Source organism: Eucalyptus grandis, chromosome 2 (assembly GCF_016545825.1).
Source record: "Eucalyptus grandis isolate ANBG69807.140 chromosome 2, ASM1654582v1, whole genome shotgun sequence".
In the NCBI taxonomy this organism is placed as follows: domain Eukaryota; kingdom Viridiplantae; phylum Streptophyta; class Magnoliopsida; order Myrtales; family Myrtaceae; genus Eucalyptus; species Eucalyptus grandis.
The window spans coordinates 51,482,400-51,499,232 of NC_052613.1; the positions used below are offsets into that span (position 1 = coordinate 51,482,400).

At 39.0% G+C, this 16,833-nt stretch overlaps 2 protein-coding genes across 2 annotated transcripts; one reads left to right on the plus strand and one right to left on the minus strand.

Moving 5' to 3' along the window:
- Window positions 1–8,912: 8,912 nt before the first annotated feature.
- LOC104433549 (benzaldehyde dehydrogenase, mitochondrial) lies at window positions 8,913–13,374 on the plus strand. The gene is made up of 11 exons (XM_010046344.3): window positions 8,913–9,265; window positions 10,092–10,226; window positions 10,366–10,508; window positions 10,604–10,757; window positions 10,845–11,074; window positions 11,195–11,284; window positions 11,644–11,817; window positions 11,899–12,036; window positions 12,311–12,448; window positions 12,619–12,680; window positions 12,791–13,374. Exons 1-11 carry the CDS (start codon window positions 9,169–9,171, stop codon window positions 13,062–13,064), a joined length of 1,635 nt encoding a protein of 544 aa, XP_010044646.1. The 5' UTR covers window positions 8,913–9,168; the 3' UTR covers window positions 13,065–13,374.
- Window positions 13,375–13,777: 403 nt separating this feature from the next.
- Window positions 13,778–15,785, minus strand: LOC104433548 (probable xyloglucan endotransglucosylase/hydrolase protein 33). The gene is made up of 4 exons (XM_010046343.3): window positions 15,488–15,785; window positions 15,266–15,366; window positions 14,958–15,166; window positions 13,778–14,501 (listed from the first exon to the last, which is right to left on the minus strand). Exons 1-4 carry the CDS (start codon window positions 15,717–15,719, stop codon window positions 14,099–14,101), a joined length of 945 nt encoding a protein of 314 aa, XP_010044645.2. The 5' UTR covers window positions 15,720–15,785; the 3' UTR covers window positions 13,778–14,098.
- Between the last annotated feature and the right edge of the window lie 1,048 nt (window positions 15,786–16,833).

The window sequence follows — 16,833 nt, forward strand, 5'->3', positions numbered from 1 at the left end:
TTCTATTTTTACGTGTTGCCTTCATGTTCTTATGTTTGATATAACTTTACAGATCCGAATTGATTGATGTGAGTAGTTATATGGTTACCATTTTATGCATATTATTACTCTTACAAAAGTTCATGTCGACACCAACATTTAGAATAATATAATAAGTATAGTTTTGACCTATGCAATGCGAGAGACGTTGAATGCGAGAGACGTTGCTAGTTCTAGTATAAATGGAGTGGTTTTGTTTCCCGTGTTTTGTTCTAGGTCTTTTCTCTTTTCATTATAGACTAATTGAATGCTTATTTCGCAAAAATTGAATGATTTGAAAAATATTTTTCTAGAAATAATTATTTATATCGCTTGAAATAATTAATTAATGAAAAATATTTTTATTATCATCAACAATTTATGTTTAAATATTTTTTGTTCATTTATTTTTGTTAGAGATACAAGCAATTAATTTTAGAAGAATATTTTTTTAATTATTTATTTTTCGGGAAATTAAAAAAAGCCTAATTAAACTAAAATTTTAATTATATTTTTGTTAGGGCCGGGGTAGGAGGAAGCTAATAAAAGCCTATGATAGAGAAGAGGAGGGCGATTGGCATCAACAAACCGATGGGTAAAGAGGAGTCGGTGAGACATTCCTCTTTCGATGCTAAAAACCTACGATCTTTACCTAGACAGAGATTAACATGACTTTGGGATTTCGAATCGAAACTTCTGACAATAAAATTCTCAAGACAAGAATTCAAAGCGATTAAATTAATAATCCAGCAGCAATAATCTATACTAAGGACCACCACATTTATCAGGACTATTAGACACTCTCATTTATCATGACCTCTATTAGTAAAATACTTGCATTTGTAAAATACGCATTGATATATGATTTCCACATAAAACTTTGATGTCCCGTGTGTTTGTTGAACTTACTGAAAAAGTAGTTGTTCCGTTGTGGTAAGTTGAATTATACACGTATAAAACATGTGCTGTATTCTACTCAAGTTAAAATGCGACAATTTTGAACCCATCGCCTTTTATAAGTCAACTAATGATGTAACATATTACAAATAATTCATATGTCGAAGATATGATTGTCTCATTCGGTATTGACATAACTATGTATAATACTCTTGTGACGTCTCATTAGATAGAACGTAATTATAAGATATGATATTTCCATAATATATTGTAGTTTAAACAATCCTATCATAATATATGTAAGTCTATTTTATAAGTAAAGTATTTAAAAAGTCATAAATCTATTATATTGATACAAATTCAGTTTTAGATCTTAATTGAACTAATTTAGTCTTAAAACCTTGTCAAAAGTTCTTTTAAGTTGTCACGTTGGTTTGTAAGTGGCTCAATTTAGTTTATCCTTTTTATTTATTTTCTTTTTCCTTTCTTTTTCCTCAATTGGTCGCCATCCCGCAAGCGAAATTTAATGAAGGGAAAGGCGGGGACGAATTTTTTTTTAAATTATCCTATGCAAATATTAAATTAGTTTCTCGAGGACGCCAAGAGAATTGGGTGACGTGCATTATTGCTAACACCGGCATCTTTTCTTTCCTTCTGGTCAATATGCACGAGGCATCTCTATGGGCACATACTTGAACTGGCAAGGACGAGATTTCCAATTTAAAACTCAATGGTCAGAAATAGAATATAAGAACGACAGCATGTGCAATTGTTATCGTTATCATCGAGGATGTAAATAATGCACCTCGTTGGTCGCATGTGTATTAAGATATTTAGGGTGATCCTAGAAATTAGGAGACTAAATTTTATCTTGCGTATTCCAAGGTTTTTCTTTTTCTTTTTTCCTTTTGCAAGGTTCGATGCCTGGATTTCCACGTTTGCACCCCGACCTCCTAGCTACTGGGCAAGACGACACATTGGCACTGTAGTTTTTAATTTTCTTTATTTCTTTTCTTTTCTTTTCTTTTTAAATTGTGGGCAATGAGGTTGTCGACTACAAGCAAGGTTACAGGTCACTAATAATTATTGGAGTGGGACTTATGAAAAAGATTAATAAAGGGAAAGGCGGGGACGAATTAAGGGAAGTTTTGTACTAATGACAGGTTTTGAGATTTAATTATATATATTTGTAAATTTTAATACTCAATTATACTTTCATACTAAATTTTAGGACTTTTAGCAAACATATCTTAAATATAAAAAATGATAATCTTACGTAAAATATCAAATAAATTTTCTGAGGTCAACAAGTGAATCGGGCGGCGTGCACTTCAGCTAATGCCTGATGCACGAGGCATCTTTTTTATTTTCTTTTTAGTCAATATGGACGACGCATCTTGATGGGAACATGAAGTGGCGAGAACGAGAATTCCATTTTAAAATTCGATGGTCAGAAATGGAATATAAGAACGCCAGGATGAACAAAGAGCTTTAACAGATGCATTATTTATCATTATCATCAAGGATGTAAATAATGCACCTCGTGGGTCTTTCCTTTTTCTTTTTCTTTTGCAAGGTTCGATGTCTGAATTTCCACGTTCGCCCCCGACCTCCCAGCTACTCTAAGCAAGATGACACGTTGGCACTGCATTTTTAAGGTTATTTTTGGACTTTTATTGAATTTTGTACAACATATTTATAGTTGATTGTGCAATTTTCTTGTTGAACTTTGAGATAGCTCGCTTGACGAGGCAATAGGTTTAAAGCAAAAATTAAGAATCTGTTTGTTAATGTTCTTATTCTTCTTCTTTTTTTTTAGTTCCTTTACTCTGCGAAATAGAAGAATAATAGAAATCAATTTGATAACATCAATTAATTTTTCTATTCTCCATAATAGAAAGTAACCGAAGATTAGATTTGGAATACAAATAAAAAGTAGAAAAAAGTAACTTCTTATTCTCGAGAATGATTTCTAAAAATAAGTTATTTTTTCTTTTCTATTTTTCTTTTCTTTCTCCTTGGCCCTCACTAGAGGTGTTAAATGGGTTGCATAACCCATTTATAGACCCATTTATGGTTAAATGGGTCATTAATGAGTCAAGCTTTCTTTCATAAAGCACCCATAATGGGTTTTAATAGGTCAAGACTAAGATATATGGGTTTTAAATGGGTTAGAGAGTTGACCCATTTATGACCCATTTATGACCCATTTATCAATCCATTAAAAATGAACCTATTTATTTTCACTCAAAATCCCACCATCTCTCCTCTCTTTAACTTTACAATTTTTTTTTTTATAAAAATCAAAATTATAATTATTTTTTATTTTATTTTATTTTATTTTTTTATTTTTTATGTTTTCTTCTTATTTTTTCTTTCTTTCTTCCTCCGGTCCGCCGGACACGGCGATGGCCGGGCGACCGGCCAGCGAGCCTCGCCTTGCCGGCGGCGAGCGGCGTCGGGCGAGCCCGAGCTCGCCGGATCTCGCGAGGGGCGAGCTCGAGCTCGCCGGGATCTGGCGAGGCGGAGGCCTCGCCGATGTCCGGCGAGGCTCGAGCTTCGCCTGATCCGGCGAGGGGGCGAGCTCGAGCTCGCCGGATCTGAGCCTCGCCGATCCGGCGAGACTCAGCTGCCGGCGCCGGGCGAGCTCGAGCTCGCCGGATCTGGCGAGCTCGAGCTCGCCCGACGCGGCGAGCTCGAGCTCGCCAGATCCGGGCGAGCCTTGAGCTCGCCGGCTGCCGGCGAGCCTGGCGAGCTTGAGGCTCACTCAGGCCGGCCGCCATTGTCGTTGTGGCCGGCGGCCGACCGAAGAAGAAGAAGAAAAAGAAAAAAGAAAAAGAAAATTAAATATTATATTCTTAAAAATAAAAATAATTAAAAAATTAATTTTTAAAAAATAAAAAATAATTAAAATTGATTTTTTTAAAATAATTATTTTAAAAATTATAAAAATTATCCATTAAATTTGTGTTGTATAAAACCATTTTAGCAATATTATTTTTAAAATATATATATAAACTTTTTTAGGTTTCGTTAAATGGGTCGGGTATGGGTCGGATACGGGTTGGGCCTGCATGGGTTAAAAATTTTGACCGTAATAAATAGGTCATAAACGGGTTAAATGGTCGATTTGGGTCGGACCATTTATGACCCGACCCAAACCCGACCTCGACCCACCCGTTTAACGGGTCTAGCCCCTCACCGCCTCCCCGCCACCACACCTTGCTATTCGACCGCCGTCGCCGATCATTGTCAGTAGCAATGGCAAGGAAGAATAAGAAAATAAAAAAAATCTTAAAAAATTATTAAAAATTAAAAGACATTATACTTTACAAAAAAAATTGTGAATCGTATCAAATGTATTCCTACTTTTTTTCCATTATGAGAATAGAGATTTTATATGATTAGCAAACATGTTGTTTTACTCAAAAATTATTTCAATGAATAGAAATAAAAAAAAAAAACCTATTTCTCAAAAGAAATTTTTCCCAGGAATAAAAGTGTTATTAAATGGACTCAAAGCGATCGAACAAATCGGATACTAGATTTACGTGTTTCAATCGATAAGACCTAACTTATGGGGAGAGCAAGATGACATTCCGCTATAAATCAAGTAATATGACGAATATTACAATCATACTTGAGTTACTCAAATACTCACAAGATTTTCTACCTCTTAATTATACCTAGCAATGCAACACTTATTCTTACAACTTATCATAAAATGATCTCTTAGTTTCGTAAATGAGTATGTTTGAGTAAATGAAATGTTTGAAAATCATTTTCCTAAAAATGATTGTTCATATCTATTAAAAAATAAATAAAAAGAAATCATACATGAAAATATTTAGACATAAATTGTTTTCGGTAACGAAAAGATTTTTCATGAACCAATTATTTCAAGTGATACCAGTGATAACTTTTAGATTTTTTTTTTAAATCATTCATTTTTCTCCTAATTAATGGAGCCCAAATGAATTGTTAAGTTTAGAAAAAGATCCGTCTCATGTGCTTGTCACGTTGTTCATCCGTCACTATCTATATAAAGTATATTTTCCCTACAAATAGAAGGTTAAAAAATAATTAAAGTTAGTGCTCGTCTGTAAAGATTTTAAAGTGTAAATAAATAGACTTTACGTTCCAATTAACGAGCGCCTTAAAATAAATAAAAAAGAAAAAAGAAAAGTCACTCCCGACGTGTTGACTTCTCAAAATCCTTATGATTTTGTCAGGTAATGCGTCCGCAAAAGTTCTCAAAAGATCATTTATAAAGTAGATAGAAACCAACCATAGACCGAATGTTGATCCTCGGAAGATACTGTACTCCTAATTCCCAAATAATATAACAGCCATCTTCTCAAATATAATATGACAGATGACGCGACTCGCATTTTATACTCAATCATTAATATTCGGGTATTACTTAATATCGCTTTACTATACCGGGCGAAAAGGCGAGTATTGCTCTAATAAGAGATGTAATGTAACCGGGGTTTAGCATTAATTAAAGAATAAAATCTCGTGGATAGGATGGGATCTAGATCGCGTTGCCATTGAACGTGGGGGGACGGGGTTAGGTTGATATTAGGGGAAAATATTATAATTAAAGGTGAGTAGTAGACCACCTCCCCTCCCAAAAAAAAAAAAAAAAAACAGAGAGAGAGAGTATAGGCATGTGTGGACATTATGGACATTTCATGCGATGCGAGTGAGAAATTAGTCTTAAATGTAATAGGACTTGCATCCATGCCACGGTCTTTCCTTGTCGTCGTGCTATACAATATAGTCCATTTGGTGGTTTTCCAAAAATATGTCTTCCATTCATAAAAAGAGAAATGGCGATTGGAGCTAAACCTTTTGCAATCGTCTCAAGCATGCAATCAGAGTATTTAATTTGTGAAAATTAAAGTATGTTCTCAAATGTAACATACCTGTTTAATCAGTAATTCAAGTGTTTCATGAACATGTCTCTCGTGTATTGATATATGGAATCCGTTTCCATAATTATTTTTTGATAATTTGGCGCTTGAAAAGTTAGGAATAAGTTTCCATCAACACCACACAAATGTCGTACTATACAAAAAACATTGAAAGAAAAGTATGACCGGTGGGGGAAACATATCTTTTATGATCCGCCAACTAACAATCTCTTTCGGGAGCGTTATCTACAAAGGTTGCTAGACATGTAGATTAATAAAATCGGTGCAAGTTCTGCAAAAGGGGACCGTCACTCTAAAATCACATGATGAGCTATAGATTCAAGAGAGACGACACAAGCCACCCTAATCTAAGAATACGAATGGTCGAATCATCTCCAGAACATCTCAATTTAAGCACGTGATCAATCGGAATTTGCCCATTTTCCCCCATCAGAGGAAGCAAAGTTCTCACGATGCGATGTGGTTCTTATCTTTGGAAATTTGGGACGTGAATGGTTTAAAATGTTGAAATTTCACTTTTTCAACCGGAATTATTTGACCAAAAAAAGAAGAAGAAGCCGGAATTGCCCTTTTTTTCCCATCAGAGGAAGCAAACTTCTCACACTACGATGCGGTTCTCATTTTGGAAATTTGGGACGTGAATGGTTGAAAATGTTGAATTTCCAAAGGTATCATGACGTGATGTAGTTCTTACTCAGGAAATTTGGAATGTGAATGATTGAAAATATTGATTTTTTAAAGTTCCCACGGCGTGATACGGTTCTTATTTTTGCAAATTTGGATGTGAATGATCGGAAGTGTTGAATTTTTTTCCCCATCAAAGGAAGCAAAGTTCTCATGGTGCCACGCGGCCTCTATCTTGGAAATTTGGGACGCGAATGGTTGAGAATTTTGGAGTTTCCCTTTTCAAAAAGTCTGTGCGCTCTGATCAGATGCGTGACTCACTTTCACGTCGCCCCCTCTTTCTTAGTCTCCCAATCTTGGAGTCACCTGGCCAAGATCTTCCAACATTTGGGAAAGGTCAAGTTTACCAACCCTATCAATGCAACTCATCCACGGAAAACCCCCTCGTGGATCGAGACATCTCGATGTCAGCCCTCCACACGGTCCATTTCCTGTAATCGCCCTTAAAAATGCACATGGTGGATCCAATCGAGAGGAGAGAAGAATTGCACCTGATGGGCATCGGCCGACTGTCAATCGACGCCAGGACATTCTCGATAACATTAACAAATCGTATACGTTGACGGTCGAGCCCGTCCGAGCAACGGACAAATCCGAACGCGGACAAACCCCAAAGAAAAATCGCTTGATCGGGTCATTTCGATCGAACAAGTTGGTCAATAATTTCGTCAGGGCCCCTCTTGGACCGAGTGCTTCGTCTTGTCACGTGCAGCAAGAGGCCAAGTTGGGATTACGATCGTGGGGAAGAAAGGAACCGGTCGTGTCCCAACAGCCTGGAATTATTACCCAAACCGGGATGACGCATATGTTTGACAAATTTTCCTGGTAAATCCAAAATCGGCATCATACGGGTTGCCGAATCATGTGAACGAAGAGAATTCATCCCTATTTGGTAGGAGGAGATACGTTTTGAAATGATAACAAGTCTCGCTCCCTTCACGCTACTTTGATCCTATCCATTGATTTATGTTCAGATTCGATTCTTCAATAATTTTCATTTGCCTATTAATTGAGGAACACATAAGCTCCACATCGATCCGTTGACATCAGAGCATGTAAAGTTCACCGTCACAATACATATGATAACCTATTGATAAAAGAGAGACGTATATCTATCACCAATAAATACCAAAAGTCGGACTATGCAAAGGTTTGCCAAATTTTCCTAATAAATCCAAAATCGGCATCATACATGCTGCCGCGTCATGCCAACGAAGAGGAGTTCATCCCCTATTTCGTAGGAGGAGACGCGTTTTGAAATGATAACTAGCTTGCCCACTCCACGTTACTTCGATCCTATCCATTGATTTCTATTCGGATATGATTGTTGAGTAGTTTTCATTTAGCTATTAATTGAGGAACACATAAGCTCCACGTCGATCCATTAAGAGCATGTAAAGTTCACCATCACAATGTATACAGTAGCCTATCAATGAAAGAGATAAGTACTTGATAGATGGAAATACTAAAAGTCGGACGATGCAAAGGTTTGCCCATTTCTCCTAATAAATCCATATTGGGTATCATACCTGTTGCCCTATCACGTTAAAGAAGAAAACTTCATCCCCTTATTTGGTAGGAGGAGATACGTTTTGAAGTGGTAACTAGTCCCACTCACTTCATACATTTTTGATTTTATCCATTGATTTCTATTTGGATTCAATTCTTAAGTTGTTTTAATTCGACTATTAATCAAGGAACACCTAAACTCTATATCAATCCATTGACGTCGGAACATGTAAAGTTTACTGTCACAATACATACAATAGTTTATTGGTGAAAGATAGGTGTACATCTATCACAAACCGAAATTTTGAAAGTTGAATGATGCAAAAATTTGTCAATTTCTCTTGATAAATCCAAATTTGGTATAATGAAAATTTCATCCCCATATTTGGTAGGAGGAGATACATTTTGAAATGGTAACTAATCCTACCCACTTCATTCTGTTTTGATTCTATCCATTAATTTGTACTCCGATTTGATCCTCAAGGAGTTTTCACTTGGATTATATACATTTTGAAATGGGACGAAATGGGTCGCGTATTCGGAGAACATATGAATTCCTTTGAGAAAAGCAAAAAAAAAAAAAAAAACCACCTATAAAATGTAGAATTTAGTGTGGTTGTTACATTATCACGGGCTGCTTTTCACTACGTTGCTCTACATTATATATTGATTTATTTGTTGGTCCATCACAAAAAAGTATGAGTCACTGTCGCTTTTTTGTGACACCTTTTTCTATGCTCTTCTTTTTCCAATTCAGCAAGTGTCCCCAGAGGTTGGTGAATGGCGAGCAGTGGGGCTGCTCATGCCACCCCCGTCTCTCTCTCCCTTTAGGCAAGAAGAAATTTATGGGAAGAAAAGGCTTAAAAACAGAAGACAGCCTTAACATTCGGGAAATGCGATGAAAGAGTCCGTGCCTATCTCTCTTATCTCTTCACTCGCTCTGATCCTGTTGACGATTCGTAGTTTTTAATCAGGGAAATCGCATTTATCGCAATGGATAACAACCGCGTTGCTGGCACCGATCCAACTCTCCATATATACGCATAGACAGGAGAGAGTCCTGATCCTAGAACAAGACCCCGTCCCTCACTACTACTGCACGCGCGACGCGACGGGAGATATGGCTGCTCGGCTCTTTTCAAGCCTCCTCTCTCGCTCCTCCTCCGCGGCCTCCTCCTCCTCCTCGTCTTCTTCTGCTCGTGCTCTGCTTTCTCGAGGTATTGCCGATCGGTGCACCGCCCTCTTTCTGTCTTTCTTTGTTCTTTCTTGGGGTGGTCGGATTCATTCTTTTCGGGTGTTGGGTTGCTCTGTTCGAGTACTCTCTTCCCCTGTCTCTTTTCCGGCATAAGCTCCTTGAAAAACAGGGGAAGATGAAAACTTTCTTGAACGATCGCTATCGCAGTGCTGATTCTTTTACGTTTTTCTTTTCTTTCTGTTTTTTTTTACGAGTTTTCGTCTGTTTGGCTTCGCGTTTCTGCTTGTACGATGAAATGGGGCTCCTGGACGTAATGGGTTGCTCGTCAAAGAGGCGAATACCTCTGTTTCCCTGGCTGGCTTAGAAATCTTAGCAACTGCGAAAGTTAATCTCTTTTATATCTCTTAAAGGTTCGAATACCCTCGGTTCCTAGTTTTCATCGATTTTCTCGGTTGACTTCCGATGAGGAGTGAAATGTCTGCCTTTTGGAGGTGGATCAAGAACGGCATGTGCATCTTGAATCAACTCGCTGTCTTTGGTTAAAAAGAAAAAAAAAAAAAAAAAGGTTTTTATTTTAGTATTTCAGCACGCCTCAGTCCTGCTTCCTCGGCCATTTCTACATGAAAACCTTTTTCGGCTTTGAGATTGCAACGAGTAGATTTGATTTGGACACGTTAAATTCTCCAATGAGCCCGGCCTGCTTTTGGGTCCATGCTTATGGGCTGAGTTGTGCACTCAATTCATTCCAGGATCCATGGTAGCTGGGGTAACGCACCCTTCCGCTTTTCTTGAATTATTCTCCTCTTCAATCTTTTCCTGATCCGTTTTGCATTTGTCGCATCTTACAGCGAGAAAACCGCTACTGGGAAGAGAAATCAAGAGCTACAGCACAGCAGCTGCTATCGAGGAACCGATAAATCCAGGCGTCACTGTGAACCATACTCAGCTTTTCATAAATGGGCAGTATGTGGACTCAGCATCAGGTGGGCTTTTGCTCATCCTCACTCGTCACTAGTGATGCTGTATATCGAACCCTTTGGTTTATTATAGTGCAAACCAAATTTCACCTAAAGAAAAGGTGTCCACTCGACTCAGCCGTACACTTTTGATTGCTTTGCACAGGAAAAACTTTTCCGACCTTTGACCCCAGGACCGGAGAAGTGATTGCTCATGTTGCTGAAGGCGAGGCTGAAGATATAAACCGAGCTGTAGCTGCTGCTCGCAAGGCATTCGATGAGGGACCATGGCCTAGAATGACTGCTTATGTAAGTATTTCTAACTATATTATGCTGAATTTCCTTTGAAAGACATCCTCTCGATGAAGAACCGAATTGACGCTTCATTCTGTTTCCATTTCCAGGAAAGGGCAAATGTACTATTTCGCTTTGCCGATTTGCTTGAAAAGCATAATGATGAGATTGCAGCACTCGAGACTTGGGATAATGGGAAGCCATATGAACAGGCTGCCAAAATTGAGCTTCCAATGATCGTCCGTCAAATTCGATATTATGCAGGTATTGTTTCTACATCTCATGCATTTCTGGCAATCATTACCTTTTTCACAATGATGTCACTGACGATTCTACTTGGAAATTCCTCAGGTTGGGCTGATAAGATTCATGGTCTCACAGTTCCAGCTGACGGGCAGTATCATGTCCAAACCTTGCATGAGCCAATTGGAGTTGCAGGTCAGATTATTCCGTGGAATTTCCCTCTTCTGATGTATGCTTGGAAGGTGGGACCTGCCTTAGCCACAGGCAACACCGTTGTACTGAAGACGGCAGAGCAGACACCACTTTCTGCTTTATATGCAACCAAGCTCTTGCATGAGGTTGTTCATCTTGATTTCTGTAGTTCTTCTTATAAAAGAAAATTCCTCGAATTTATTTGGTTGGCATGAGTTTGCTTTTTTCTGTTTAAAAGTTTCAACTAACCATTCATTATTTGGCAGGCTGGTCTCCCCCCTGGAGTGTTGAATGTGGTTTCTGGTTTTGGTCCAACTGCAGGCGCAGCTCTTTCCAGTCATATGGATGTTGATAAGGTCTACACCATGAGACTGTTTTGTATTTCATCCCAATTTTCATCTGATGAAGAGACATAGGCATCAAGTCTTAACCACTGGCAATATGCAGCTTGATTTTTTTAAGTGCGCATACAGTAGGATATTCTTATTAGTCAAAAACTAATCAAATTTGGGATATAAGGACTTGAGCTAACGCCTAGGGCCAAGATTTGACTAGAGATGTAACTGACACAACTAGAGGCTTTTTTAACAAGGATAGATTTTTTTTCGAAATTCCCATTTCATAGCTTTCTTGAGTTTTCCCACTTGACATGGAGTTCCCAAATTACCAGTATGTTTATATTCCTCTAATGCTTCTTGTTGCGTTCCTCTTCCAGCTTGCTTTCACAGGATCAACTGACACAGGGAAAATCGTACTTGAGTTGGCAGCAAAAAGCAATCTTAAGCCAGTGACTTTGGAGCTTGGAGGGAAATCCCCTTTTATTGTATGTGAGGATGCTGATGTTGACAAGGCTGTTGAGCTAGCCCATTTTGCTCTTTTCTTCAATCAGGTAAATCTAGGAGTCAATCTTCTCATAAGTTTTTGTTTCCACAAAGGAAACTAGCTCAAATGTGTATTGCATGATCAATAGGGTCAATGCTGCTGTGCTGGATCTCGTACATATGTACATGAAAGCATATATGAAGAATTTGTAGAAAAGGCAAAGGCACGGGCAACAGTGCGTAGTGTGGGTGATCCGTTCAAAAGTGGCATCGAACAAGGTCCTCAGGTAAGTTAGCCGATTCTCCTGTATGAGGAAATTTGAATGGATAAGATTGATATCTTGCGAATGGAAGTAAACTCCTGCTCTTATGACTCTTTTGTCAAATGTAATTGACAAATTTGATATTTTTGTCAATTTCACATAAATTTACTGGATGGAAATTGAAATGCAACTGAAATAAATCCTTGATAAATGGAGCTAGTCGTTTGACTAGTACCTGTATGTAGATCTAATGGAAGCTACAGAGTTCTGAGCGTTCTTTATCTTTACCTCACATCAGATAGACTCGGAGCAGTTTCAGAAGATTTTGAGGTACATAAGATCTGGAGTAGAAGGTGGAGCAACTCTTGAAACAGGAGGAGAAAGATTTGGAACCAAGGGACACTACATTCAGCCAACCGTATTCTCAAATGTTAAGGTATTCAGGATTTTGTCACCTAGAAATATATTGACATCATCTAAGAACCCAAGGATTGTGCCACCTCATACTGTGGGAGGGAATGTGCGGATGGATATATTTAAATTCAAACATTGCCTTTTACTAGCCCAGAAATAAGACGCTAACAAACATGGCCTATGTCATGACAGGACGATATGTTGATCGCTAAGGACGAGATTTTTGGTCCCGTGCAGACCATTTTGAAATTCAAGTGAGTATAAGACCATCTCCTCAAGCTCATTACTAGAGCGGCTTTCCGGTTAGGATGCATGGTACGATTGTCTGTTGACATGGTGACATCTTTGTCATGTTTAATTGCAGGGACCTCAAGGAGGTGATTCAAAGGGCAAACAACTCACGCTACGGGCTGGCAGCTGGAGTCTTCACCCAGAACATAGACACGGCGAATACCTTGACCCGCGCTTTAAAAGTTGGAACAGTTTGGGTTAACTGTTTTGATGTCTTTGATGCGGCTATTCCATTTGGCGGTTACAAAATGAGTGGCCATGGAAGGGAAAAGGGCGTGTACTCTCTGAGCAATTACTTGCAGGTCAAAGCTGTGGTCACTTCTTTGAAGAATCCAGCATGGCTCTAAGCTGAAGTTTGCTTTCATCTTTGGATTTTTCGACCCTTGATATTTTTTAATAATAAGGGAAGTAACAGATACTGGAGTTCAAATTATTATCGTGACAGTTGTGATGGGAGTTTTGAGGCGGTGACGACGACGACGACGATTGTAGGACGCTGGTGAAATTGCTTCTGTAGCAAACAGTGCCGTGAAGAATTCACTTTTTGAGTGTTCACGATCAAATTGTGCTACTATACATTATTGATGTTACTTTTGCCATCTTCCAGGCTTGGCTGTAAAACAAAGTGCCTTAATCTATCTTATTCTCATTTTCACATGCACGGGGTTACAATTCCATTGTCAACGGATGGAAGTCCTGAATCGTCTCAATCTCATCCTGGATTAATAATCTTGCAACGCGTTGATTCTGCATTTGACGTGACAGGATTATCTTTGTTCTCATCTAAAATTCTGCAACACATGAGTGACTTTGCTTTCTAAACTGAAAAGGCTTAGGCATTCTGCAGAATCATTTTAGGAAAGCGAGCTAATTGTATGTCGAGACTCGAGAGTGGCCAGAACAAGACACAAAAGTGAGCGTACATAATATTTTGACCTTTGACCTTTGACCTTTTTGGACACTTCAAATACATTTTGTTCATCCTTTTTGCGCTACTGCCGCTAGTCCTTCCACATAGAAGGCTCTTTTCTTGGGACCGCTTGTCAGCCTAAAAGGCCCATTTTGATTAATTAATATTGTTGCTTACAGTGCTCCCTCCGATCACTGATCTTCTGTTACAGATTCAATCTCAAATGCTTTGAAGCTATGCATGCCATGTGACATATGGGCTCAAGGCTCCGACAAATGAGGATCTATAATGAACATTAAAATCTTTCTTTAACCCAGAAAAACAGGGCTTCGCAGGACAACGTCAGTATGTATAGGCGTATAATGGAATTATAGGCCCAAAACATATAGTTGAAGTGTCATCGCCCCTTATTTCTAGGGGAATAAATAAACAGAGAAAATTCAGAAAAGGAAAAGAACCTAGAAGAAGGATTTACTTGCATTCTGGTGGCATCACCTTAAACCTGGAAGTGTCTTTACAGTAGGAGTAGAACATGAGCTTGCTCCTGGCCCATTGCATGGCCGTGATCTGCTGCTGAGACAGGGCGGCAAAATCCTGACCCTCCACTGGGTCCGAGCCTGACGATGTGCTCTGGTTGGAACATGAACTCAGTGGCTGTTGTCTTGGATTTGAGACACAACCCACCATCTCCGTCTCTGCTAAGGAGACCACGAATGGTGCATACTTGTAGTTCACAGGGTATTTGCCTCCATGAGTTGCCCACTGTGACCCATCCCATATGGTCGCGTACACAGACATCGGCTTTGATGGGTATGTGGAAGAGAAGACACCACTAGAGGGGAATTCTCTCACTGGTATGTTATCCACAAAAAACCTTCAAGAAAACAATTGAAAACATCATCTTTCAGGATCAGACAGACTTGTTAAGCAAGGCCCAAACTGGAGCGAGTTATATAATTGAAGACAGAATCGGGCAGTTCTAAGGACTGATCTAAGGTACACGGTTTGTCTAATAGTTTTTTATATTTCGTGCTAGTCACCTTTACCACTATCAAGTTGGATCTTCCCTGAAAACTAACCATCTATGCTAATGGTAATGGAGGTGGATTGTGGAAACAGAGGTTACACAGCTTGTGTACCAATAAGAAAGTTGCGAAAGTGACTAAAAGCAAGTTCTGTGAAAAATTTTAAGAGTTATTCTTTGGTAGGCTTAGTCTACCACTTTCTGGGTGTCGTAAACCGATCCTGATGTCAAAAAACAGTGCAGAGTTTATGTACACTGAGTCTAATCAAGAATTACTTCAATAAAAGATTCAAGCAGAAGTCTTACACAATATGATGGCTGTTCCATATGATGCTGTAGTAATGGTGCTCTTGGGTGGGATCGAACCAGAAATAGAATTTTTCTTCTCTCCCAGTGCTGACACTGCCATTGGAGTATATGTTTGTTTGCAGGACCCAGTCGTTTCTCTTATCATGACCGAGCAACTCGATGTCTATCTCATCGTGGCTGTGTGGGAATGCATCTGCATTAGACAACTGAATTTGGAACATTCTGTCAAGATTTTCGGTTTCTGCCAGCATTTTAGGAATAAACACGCCATTAACAGGAGTCAAACATGGGCACAGAGAACTTACATAGAAGGCCACTACAACACCAGATGAAAGACCAGCTGGAAGCTTGATTGCCGCACTGAAGAATCCATAGTGGTATTTGCTTCGCGAGACCAAACCGGACCCTGCACGTAAAGCCAAACAAATGAGGACAAGCAACATCGAAGTCGGTTGATTGTGTAAAGCATGATATGGGGCCATGAGCTCAGCGGTGGTGAACTTGGGCAGGACTCGGCTGCTTTTCACCTGAGGACTTGTCGAGAGCAAGATTGGCGTATGAACCATTATTCAGCAGCCGAACGTTTTGAGCTCCGAAGAACTTGGAGAACCCTTGATCGACTGCGACATGAGGGAATAAATCTGTCAAGCGAGGGACGTCCGGAGGGCTGTAAGGCCTGTTATGTGAAGAAACAGATATGGCCATGCAAAGAAGGAAGAGGAGAGAGAAGAAGAGTGTATTTTCTTGGAGGAGGGCCATATCTCAGCAGACGGATGAATTAAGAGCATCCAGGGTGTTGTTATTAGCCTTTATATTGTGAATGAAATCAAGGATTTGGACCTGCTTAGTTGTATATAGCTGGCTGACATTTTTCGCAGAATCTCCTTTTTTGGCGGCTAATTTGGATTCTTAAGGACATCTTAACCGAAAGGCATGTGAGCTGATCTTGAGGTGCTTGGATGGAACGGGTTTGCTAGTTTTTGCTGGCTCCATTCATGATTAAGGACCAGAACCGCGTCATCAATCAGTTGGATTGCTAGCGAATCTTGCTGGTTGGTTTGAGAGCTCGCACGAGGCAATGTCACTTTTATGTCTCCTGCATTCATTTCTGTTTGCATTGTTCTGCGCATGATCGGTTGCATAGCAATGTCGTATAACCGGTCAATCGAAGTACTTGCCTAATATGCATTTCAACTGATTTTACATTTGGAAGTTGAAAATCTCATCTTTAACTATCAGTTCATATCACTTGCAACCGTTACATGATGAAACTGTTACAAAAGACATGTTCTCATGCTACACACCGAGCTAGTGTTTTAATTTTGCTAGTTATGGGACTATAGTAAAATGAAAATGCAGTTCAGTTGATAACACGTCAATCTTTCTCTCTTTTAGCTACAAATATTACAATCGAGCTTATAAATGTATGAGTTGCGTCAAATGAGAAAAAATCGTCCATTCATTAATTTTTAGCATAACATGTGTAACGTATGAATTGGTCACAAAAGAGATTGAGAAAAACTACAGACCGAACAAATACGACTGAATTTTTTTTTTTTTAGTAAAGATCAAATGTGAAAATTCTAAAAGGACCGAGAAGCAAACCTAACAATATTATAAAAATCAAAGAAATTTACATCGATAAGGTAATATTTATCGAAAACTCTATTTCTATTATCCATATCCAATGTGGTTAATCAGACTTCAAACAAACCCAATGCATACCGTCTGCAAACATCACTCTCAAACCATCGGGAGGGATCTTGATGGAACTCACCAACTCCAAAGGCAATTTGAAGAGGGAGTAGAGCAGAAAACATGCAAGAGGTCACTATTAAGTCTCACCAGAAGATGCCTTCTTTAATTTGTACAA